The following is a 10,969-nucleotide window of genomic DNA, read 5'->3' on the forward strand; positions in this document are numbered from 1 at the left end:
GACGATTGAGCTTTTAAGCCAATATTTGGGCCATAGCTTTCAAAACGATTTTGGTTTAAATGTTTCAAGCTTAGCCCACTTCAGTGTTCATGTTTATGTACAATAATGCATTTTTGTAAATGTTCACAATATTCTTTTTTTTGCCATTGCTCAATGTAGGCAGTAAAAAATAATACAAAGGGTCAAACATTTCGGTCGATTGTTGACATTTTTAATGCTTATCTTTCCTAGAGGGAAGTGAAGTGACTACCACAACCAGTAGTCGTCATTTTATCATACGATGCTCTTTGGTGTGTTGAACAGCTAACAAGCCTTCCCTAATCTATTCGCACAAAATTCATTGATTATGGCAGTACAAGGTCGTTGGTGAAAAAACTTCCAAACTATTTAGAACTGCAGTAAATTATATACTGTAGCTATACAGATGCCTTATTTTGCACGCAACCATATATACTCAGCTATTTCAGTATGAAATCCAATATTATCATAACCCGATAGCTTGTCAAAGAAGGCGAAAATCTTTGATTCAATAATTTCAAAACATATTTCAGATGCTTTAGTACAATTCCCCATTGATTCAATCATAATATGGAACCAGCGATACGTGAGATGAGCAATCAAAATATTTTCAGGAAAATGAAGGTTACAATGTGATATTTCACTGATTCTCGATGCACGTTAATAATCGAAAATCTACGAAAACGTCAAGACCACGAACTCTTTCGATAAACCTGACCGATGCAAGCTACTTTTCTTTTCTAGCAGCGCTCTTGTAGAGATCTACAGACCAATCAGCGGTAGCAAAGTAAAGGATGGATTTCTATTGGAAGTCATGGATCACTAGCCCGCCCACTCTAGCCCTGCGAACTCGTTCTGCGGGTTGGGCAATGGAGTTGAAACGGATGAAGCCTAATAGGAACATGTAAAAGTGCTGTAGTATGAAAAGCCATGTGCTCGGCTTCGGTTCATTTTGTTACGGAAATTTTAGCCATCTTTAATCGACAGTGAACAGTACCATAGTGTGTTTTCTTTGGCAAGTGGTTGTTCGGACCGTCGAACTTATTTTACAACGTGCAAAACCTGATTAGCTAAACTTTTCCTGGAATTGGACTCCCGTCGCGTCAACATAAGAATTCAGTTTCGGAAACCACAGTTACAAACGGCTAAAGCACAGCGGAACAATCGCTTCTACAAAATGGGCAAGTAAACTGTTTACTAAATTGCATAGATTGGTAACCTGAATCGGTAAGCAGATAGGCTATCTTTACTTTTTTTCCTACTTCTGGTCGACCGAACGCAGTATTATTTCTACATCGCTGCACGAAGCTTCGTATTAGGACATCATGAACTCTAACAAAAGAAAAATGACCGTATTTTAATACAAGTGCTGAAACACTGAATCAGCGAGAGTAAAAGGCACTAAAATTCAAAAAGCAAGATTTAACGTATTTCCTTTGAGCTAGTTTGTGACCTTTGTGGTCGCCGGTCAGTATTTATATTACCATTTCTTCGACCACACGCAGTTTATTCTGTGTGGGATGTCAAGACTTATCGTGCGGCGCCTAGTTTATGTCTGTGTTGACTAGTTGTGTTTATCAAATCACAAAATCCCGTTCATGTAGTTATCTCGTGCAAATGTGCAGATGTTGCGGGTCACCGTGGTCTCTCGATTGTGCTCGATGCGTTTTCCTTCTGTTTTGTTCATGACTGTCCAAATAACTTGCTCGTGAACATATCTCAAGTTGTTCCCGTACGACTCCGATGTTTTCTATTATAGGCCTATAGGATATGCATAGATAATGTTTGCAGATTTTGTCACAGTTTCTAAGGGGATTTTCGCCGTGTTTTTGCACATTATTTTCTACTTAAGAAACCGTTTTATTAACATCCCATTGCTGCTTTCGTAGGATTGTTTTCTGGATTTTTTTTTTCATATTGCTCACATAGTATAGCCTATACAAATAGCCCACTGCTGGTCAACAAGGCCTTATGTATGTTGTATCACCGCTGGTTTCTCGACCTCCATTATCCAATCGTTTCATTATTTTTTGCGTTTGAAAAAGTTTCTCATTCTCCGTGAAACTGGTCCGTTTCATACATTGACGTGGTTTTTACTTTTTCTAATATTGATACTATCTTAATGCAATATTAGCTATTGTAGGTTGTATGAGATGCAGCCGACGTACATCACATACTTCAAGGTGGAATTTCTTATATAAGAGCTATCAAAGCTGTATTTCGTAGAGAAAAATCCCGAATCATCGTATTATAAATGGGTAGTGGGAAATTCCATAATAAAATTAATAGGATCACTATAGTTTTGCTGTACCATATCACAAGGATTTTTTTTAAAATCGGATGCTCATGCGGAAACATAAATAAATATTTAACTTAAATTTTTTCGCCTAAGAGTTTTTCGTATTTACGATTGCCACGAATAACTTTAGCCTTTCCTTCATTATTCTGAAAACGATTTTTAAATAATCTAATATTCATAACGAATACCGTCAAATTCGGTCGACTTCGATCTTTAACCGTATACACGCGATGGCAACGCCTAAAAATAACAAAACTACCATCAAGCTAGTTTCTAGGCGATCGTCAGCTTTATTTAATGTATATAAACATAAAGTTTTACTGTTGGAACAAGCAACACTTTTTTACAAAATGGATTAACTTTGCCTAAGCTTATTACCCGCCATATTTTTTGGTGTTTCTCCTCCCTCTTCATGCTAATGCCCACTCCTAAATTATACCAGCTTATTGACATGTGTTTCCTATAAGGAACACGCTAAAGAATATTCAGTACAATTAAGTCCAATTAAATGCACAAACTGCACAGGGAACTACCATAGAATTAAAATTTACACTCGACTTTACACGCGATTTTCACCTAACTTTATACGGACTATGTAGAGGTACGAACATCCTGTCATATCAGTTTGACGTATCTATTTGACGTATCTGTTTGATATGAGCTTGACAAGTTTCACGCTTCGAGAAAAGCACTCAACAGATTTGTGCTTGATTCCATTTTGTACAAATAAGTACTAGGACAATTTACCTCAACAGCATCGTGTCTTTAGTGTTCAGTAGGACTGGCTGAATTGCCTTATAGGTATACTGGAAACTATGCTACAGACAGCGGCTTTAGTTTTTATTCTGCGTCCCCTCTTCCATCGTCCCCACCCTCTCCCTCCTTAACAGAAAAGAATTTACCCCGCAATTTCTGTCTTTGTACTTTTGCCAACGATTTGAAATATGCCAGAATGTCATGAACGAGCCATCGGGATGACGATGTTTGCCCATCTCACGCAATGCGTTTTTCCAGTTTTTGAGGACGAGAAAAGATTTCATAGTAGCACGCAGGCAGCACGTCATGTCATGCTCGAAACTGGATGTTTCAAGTATAACTTCTAAGGATATACCCGCCATCCGAAATTCTTCCTCTTTTTTTCTTTTCTTTTTTTTCGATTTCCCTCTTTTTCTCTCTTTGTATTTGCTGCTTTCAGCGCGTGTTATTTGTTCACCACGCGATAATGTGGGCATGTGCTCATAATTTTATTTGCGTGATTACTGGGATTTCGCATCTTATTTAGTTTGGGAATTTGTTGCAAATCGCACGAGAATGCCGGTATTTAGGCTTAATTCTCAGGATGCTCCAAAGAGCCCTATACGATCCACATATATTAAATGGTATTCCACGAAAATTTTAATTCAAGTATGGTGTTCAATAGATCAGCCTGATTTGATGCTATTGTATTTGTATGGCAAAACTGCTAATGCTATGTGTTAACGGATAGAATGAGCGTTATTAAAAGTTTCTCTGTGCAATATTGAATTACGGCTAAACTTGTTTATCAACGACAATAATGTATAAATTTGATTGGGAATCATACAAGTTTTTAATCGATGCATTTTTGGAAATAGGCGATACGCAAATATCGCAATATGGCGAGGTGAATCAGCTCGGGGGAGTATTCGTAAATGGCCGGCCACTGCCTAATGCAGTTCGATTGCGCATAGTTGAATTGGCTCAACTTGGCATCCGTCCGTGCGACATATCACGCCAGCTAAGAGTCTCCCATGGATGTGTCTCGAAAATACTGGCTCGTTACCACGAAACGGGATCGATTTTACCAGGAGCCATTGGAGGATCTAAGCCGCGAGTCACTACCCCCAAGGTCTGTTAAAAATCTATAGAGAACTGTATCCTGAATTTAGCTCTAGACTTTGACTGTTGTTTGTAAAGTTTCCCTCGTCGTTCGTGAAATATTTTTCAAACTTCGTTTTCTCTTGCTGCACCCTTCCCTTACATGCTCAAATATCATCCAGTTTACTAAAGCCTGTTACCAATCGCCGTATAGGTAGTGGGATACATTAAAGATCTGAAAAGTAAGGATCCTGGAATTTTTGCTTGGGAAATCCGCGATCGACTTCTAGCCGATGGAGTTTGCGACAAGTATAATGTTCCTTCAGTCAGCTCTATTTCTCGGATACTCCGCAACAAAATTGGAACTATGGCTCATCTGACAGGCAAGTTGCCATTCAGTTCTTCCAAGTGTCACAGCTTTCGGTTTACCGGAAACATATAGGTGTAACGTCTAACATTACTTCAATAGGAAATGGAGTTGTGCATTACGACAAGCACAGCCACCACCACCATCCGATCACAACGTCTGGTGCTGCTAGTCAGACATCGTCTTCCGTGACGGCTTTATACAACCCTTTGTACCCACCTTATTCCACTTACGGCGGAGTTAGTGTCGGGGTCGGTGTCGGCATTCATCATCAGTCGCCGATCGCAGCGACAAGTATCGGACATCACATGTCACCGCGTAACAATCCACCTCTATCGCCAAATCGCCCATCTCCGGCCATATCGTGGCCTAGTTCTCACAGCGTCACAGACATCCTTGGTGTCGGTCTCAATATAAATGTCGGACTGGGATTCCGACCCCCCCAAGCACCACCTATGACCATCGCTGCACAATCAACTCCCATGTGTGCTGGTTCGGATGCATCGAATGCGCACAACTACAACTACAATTACAATTACTACATGTACCTTCAGTCGTGTAATTCTGCGGCGACAGGCCATCAGCATGGATCCTCTAGTTCTTTGATGAACTCGGGTCACATGATGGCTAACGGTTCCGGACAATCCATTGTCAACAGTGTCCATGGCATCACGGCCTAGTCTAAAGCAATTTACTTCTTCCAATTCATTCACTTTGTCTTACTTAACGTGGTTTTTGCGGTTTTTATGTGGCTTTGTTTTTCGAAATTTAAATGTTTGAAAAACTACTTCGCACCTTCGTTTAATTTTTTCTTCATTTTGCTTTATATCAATATCCAAAGCTGTCATAATATCATAGCAGATTGCTCGATACACCTCGATGATCATTGTTATATGATGCTACCTTTAGCCCAATTCTGCTCGAAGACGTGCCTACAAAAACCAAATGGGTTTCATTAGATTGAATGTAATATTTTGTATATGATGTAAGCGTAATTACAGAATTTATTTTTTATTATTGTTATTATTAGTCATTGAGTCTTGAGGCCTTACAATGACATCAGTTTCATCTATTTAAACAAATTTCGTGTTTCCTAGTGTGTGTCAATTTATGTGATGTAACGAATTAAAAACTAGAAACATACATAACATTTGACTGCAAAATCCAGAAAAGCAGTTTTTATAGCTTCGTAGCCGAAAATTGGTCAAATTACTAATAATGGTTGCAATCGAAACTTTTGAAATTGAGATTGGCAAGGCACGTGTGGCTCAGTTCTTAAAGCCAGTTACCACATCGGGTAGCTGTTATTCCCGTCAATTGCTTCCTGTTTTCTGTTTCGTTGCCTGACTAGTCTTGGATAGTCTAGTTTACTTAAACTTTTAATTCTTTACCACAGTCCTGTCACTACAATTAGCTTGTAGCTACAGTTTTGTCTCACCCCAAATGTTGCACATGTCGATTTAATTGATAACAGTGATTAGCTCTTATGCAGTGCAATTGTTAAAATCCCCAAACAACAAGACTGCTGTATAACAATAAACGACAGTACAGATTACAGTACGCAACACCTATACCATTACTGCACAAGAATTTCAATAATGGAACGTCGAACTAAGATTTACACGTAGTGCTCTTCAACAGACGAATAGCTGTTACCACAATAGAGCTATTGTGCTATTTCGGTTAACACAACCCTTGGTGTACTATATGTGCCTGTGATACATTTGCAATGTAAATATACCTGTCTACAGAATGGAAACAGTTGTGAAAATGAAATATTCAGTGTCGGAAAACAAGAAGCAGCGTGGCCGGTACATCGGTAAACGCTTATTTCTAGGAGGATATGGTTATAAAGACAACAGGGAAACCACACCTATTAATCTCCGATACGATGCGATACCTAATCGCATCAAGTATTGGAGGCTAAGCCAATGCTTATTTTAGTATTAGGGTGAAACTTCAGCTGAAAGTGTGTTAAAACGGTTGCTCAACTAGGTTTATATCAGAAAAAGTTTCTTCTATTTCCGTGTTAGTTTTCTTTTTTTTTTCATGTCAACCTGGGGCTAGATCACCGGCCCTTTAACCAGCTTTATCGGCAACATAAATCACTCAACCTGTCATGAACATGTCGAAAATATCAACTGTAGCGCAGGATAGTCTCCCAGTCCCGCCTCTTCCTATATTACGGTAGATAACTAGGCACGGAGGAGCGGGGCACATGGGGACACAGTTGCGTCCTTTAAGCGTGTTCTTTTCTAAAGTGACATTCTAAATTAGTCGTGCTTATACCAATACCTTAAAGCTGAAGATAGATTCATACATGGGAACAGCAATTAACGAAACGTTTCGGCTACGGCGGTTCAAGGGCTTCCGTACTATTTTTTTTAAGTGGGTTGTGAATATCTAGGCTCGTCATTATGATAATTTTAAATTTTGCCTCAAAACTTGGTAGGTATCACTCCAGCAGGGACCTAGTATCCTTGGCACATTTAAAGAGACGGCAGCTTCTATTTAGGTTAACTTAGATTACGCCGTAGCTTTACTGCCTCAAACATTTTCACATCCGCCAGCTCGTAAGGTGTGTCGTATTAACAGCTAAAAACTGCTTACATTTTCTCTGTTCCTTCCCAATTCTTGTGTGCAGAGTGAAATGACTTCGGAACCCTCTGCAAATTTTCAGGCTACGTTTAAACAAACTGCACCGAATTATTACTGCCAAAAAAGAACAAAAAAACGGGGTGCATGAGAGCCTGTTTGATTTTGTTACATTTTTTTTAGCAGCAGAGCGACAGCCACCTTTTTCTACAGAGATGGATGTTTGGTCCCCTTCCTTTTTTTTTTGACCTTTTTTTTTATGTGCCGCTCTGAAAGCGCTCCGATTACCAAAGTGACGCCGTACAGCTAGCTTTTCTTTAGGTTAACCATAGCAATGTGGCAGCAGGGCAGGAAAAAGATTTGTTGCACCAACAATTCTCGATGATCACCGCATATATATATTTATCTCTTGAAATATTTGTGTTTTCCTCTTGTATTCAATAAATCAATGTCTACTAACCTACGTCGGAAGATGATCGATAGCTACATAACTTTCGTTTTTATTAATAGTCTAGGGCACGTGTTGTGTCGGAGTATTTGAAAGAGTGACGAGTTCCAGGCATCCGAAAGCCATCGCCGATGTGAAATGCTAAGAAAATAGACTAGACTGTTGGCTCATTAGCCAGCCGTTTTACTCATATTCTACTCTTTTTGTGGTACCGTTCTATTTGGTGGGACCCCTAGCCTCATTAGGCCTTGCCGCAAAAGGGATGAGTCCGGATGTTGGGGATCAATTCCAACTCTTCAAGCACAGGCAGCCCACACCCCTCCCACACCCACATGTAAATATGAAAAGAATGTACTACCAAGAACATTTACAGTTGAAGCTGAAATGCGGTGAAAACGGACATACGCAAAGCTATGAGTTGAGGCACACACCCTTTGACCTCGACAACAAAACCGCCACCGTCAAACAGACTGTTACCGATTTCAGAATCATATATGTATACACATTTTTTTTTGTACAGTGAAAAGGATGTATAGTGTCATCTGGAAGACGTAATTCTATGTATTGTATGTTGTGCGAGCTTCAATTGTATACTGTCGAAAAGTAACCCTTAAATCACGTAAATTTTGTACTAAAGTACATATTACTAGATATATGTAGCTGTTTTTTTACTTTGTCGCCATTAACAGAGCCAGCAGTATTCAAGAGCTAAAAAAATTCACTTCGATTACCTATTATTCATGTTGTTCTTCCGATGCATTTTTTCGGTACTCGAACAATGTGATCCTAAGAACAATCGTGTTTTTTGTGATGTAGCCTACCTTTGTTTTTTTTGTTTTTTTACTTACATTTTTCCAAGTTAAACCAAAAACTATTTTATGGATTTAAGCTATGACTAAATCTATTTAATGTGTTGTAATAATCGTATTTACGTTGGAAATATTTGTAGAGAATTGCTCATTTTTGACAATTGTTCAGAACGCATACGTTAACATACATATTTGCAAATAGGAGAACCATTTTGATATTTAAAAACAACTCAACGTTACTTTAGATTGCATAATTGATTGACAAGTAATGGTTGCACCACAAATAGGATTGGATTGCAAAATGCAGTACACCGTATAGGCCAGTAAGGATTTGTAACATTTTAAAGCACTTTCTCCTTTGTTCAAACAATGCCATCTCCGTAGTTCATTAGTTGATAGTGACGACTAACCCATTATCTTCATTTCCTTGTGTTCATCATATTGTTTAGATTGGTCTACATTACTTTATATTCTACTGTCAGTTCAAACCGAGCTGTGATTTATATGCTTTCCAAGTTACCGTTTGCATATACACATGACCGCTAAAGAATTGACGGAAGAACAAATATGGTCGTTTTCCCTATTATGAAACATTTTCTATTGCAGAACGTTTGAGTGCCCCCCCCCCCCCCCCGAATGCATATTTTTTATACTCTTTCTGTGAGGCAGGCAGTAAAAAATCGAAATAAAACTAAAATCAATAAAATAAAAAATTATAATGCCAGTTCTTGTTGTACAGGGCTGAGTCGGATTTCAATGTGTGGCTGACTGACTAGTCGACTGCTCGGAAACACGAGAGTTAATTTAGGAACCGGGCGATGACGGCTGAAAACGTTGGAGGCATCTGAGGGGAGTTGGCAGCTGTGTATGGCGCTCGTATCGTGGATATGGGGTACTGTGCAGGCGGCTTGATTGAAAAAAGATCACTGCCCGATAACCTAAGCATTCCTACGGCGGCTCGGGCTAGGAGCCGAGGAATTAGCGCCGATAAGAGTGAGCTGCCATCTTACATTTTCCGCGGCCCCTCTCCGACTCTGCGCTGTCTTGAAAAACCTCTCCCCCCTTCCGTATTCGTCTTCGTGTTCTACTCTTATACAAGCACTCACGTTCTATTTATTCGATGCGAGAGCAAATCATGATTGCCTCAGAAATTTCCACCAGGAAAAGTTTAATTGATAATTGTTGCTTCATGGGAAATTTTGGCATGCTAATTTCTTCGGTTGTTCTAATTATGAGCAACGATTCAATATTTGATAAGGAACTCAAATTACTTGCAATTATTACGTCACCATTCCAAGAGGAGAGCTAAAGTAAACTACGCGTTGTAGAACTCGCTTAGAACTCGAGTTGTAGAACACTGCGTGGCTGCATGGATAGGTTCGCGTAGTCGCAGGGACTTGTAAAACTTTGTCGACAAACAAACGTTAGCAATTAGTTAATTTACCTGATGGCTAAATGGCGACGACGAAATCGAGGACGGAAAAAATCGAATTATTTGACATAATTTCTAAAAACGACGACGATAATTCGTTTTTACGATGCATCTGGGTTCAGAATTGATGACGTAACACGAGGGGTTACACTTCAGACGGTCATAATATGATATCCTAACGGTCTTTTTCATGGATATGTAGTGTATAGATATTTACATACTGTGCGCGGTATATGTCTTGTGAAGAAAGAAATTTGAAGCTAATTTCATATTTCGTAAATCTTTAACGAGAGGAAAAGGGTGGATTTGATGGTGTGATGCGTGTACGCTCTCCACTCTGCTGTAAGCTGTTCGTGGAAATGAAAGGCTGAGAAAGACGGGTGAAAAAAAAATTGGGAGGAGCAAATGGGAGGGATAAGGGAGCGTCACGGGTGGAAAGTAAGACTTTCCATTTCATGCTGTGACTTCAAACCGAACGCCGCATTCACCAAAGACGCTAACCGTATCTGAAGTTGTGGGCAAGCAAGTCTGCTCGTAACTGTCGAACCCATTGCACATACCCAGAAAATGGATTGCGAGCAGAATTAACGAATGTAAGAGCTCACGACAGAAAAGGGCCGTACGCAGATACGCAGAATATTCCCGAAACCACGAAACGGTTCAGCTGAGCAAACTGATTAGTACACCAGACTTTATGAGCCGGAGAATTGAAAAGAAAACAGCTAGAATAACTCAAATGAGTTTTTACAAATCAAAATATAATAGTTTACACCAAGCGGGAAAGTGACAGACAGGAGTAGACCATAAGAGTACCGGGTTAAAAAAAAATACACATATTAATTTAATTATTTTTTAAATTAAATTTTTTTTCTCTTTGCGCATTAAAAAAGTTCATTTATGCCCGCCAGCGGTCGACTTCAACGTTCTCACGGATTTTTTTTTTGTTCCGACTTTATAAGACTGGTTTATTTTATATGATTCTGACGCAATATAAGGTTGCTTTGCAGGAATGAGTGAGTAGGGGAAATGGCTGGGGGGAGGTCACACCTCTTTTTACCGCCCCACGTCCACTGACGGAAACACAGGTGCAGCACGGGGTAAGTCAAGTATTAGTCAACTACGACGGACAACTCAAAAATTATGCATGCGCATTATTGCTGTGACA

The 10,969-nt window shown here is 39.5% G+C and overlaps 1 protein-coding gene across 1 annotated transcript; it reads left to right on the forward strand.

Moving 5' to 3' along the window:
• Positions 1 to 937: 937 nt before the first annotated feature.
• Positions 938 to 5,534, forward strand: LOC130688045 (paired box protein Pax-1-like). The gene is made up of 4 exons (XM_059494294.1): positions 938 to 1,199; positions 3,931 to 4,184; positions 4,368 to 4,536; positions 4,596 to 5,534. The coding sequence occupies exons 1-4, from the start codon at positions 1,196 to 1,198 to the stop codon at positions 5,198 to 5,200; spliced, it is 1,032 nt and encodes a 343-aa protein (XP_059350277.1). The 5' UTR covers positions 938 to 1,195; the 3' UTR covers positions 5,201 to 5,534.
• The last annotated feature ends 5,435 nt before the right edge of the window (positions 5,535 to 10,969 follow it).

Source organism: Daphnia carinata, chromosome 3, assembly GCF_022539665.2.
Source record: "Daphnia carinata strain CSIRO-1 chromosome 3, CSIRO_AGI_Dcar_HiC_V3, whole genome shotgun sequence".
In the NCBI taxonomy this organism is placed as follows: domain Eukaryota; kingdom Metazoa; phylum Arthropoda; class Branchiopoda; order Diplostraca; family Daphniidae; genus Daphnia; species Daphnia carinata.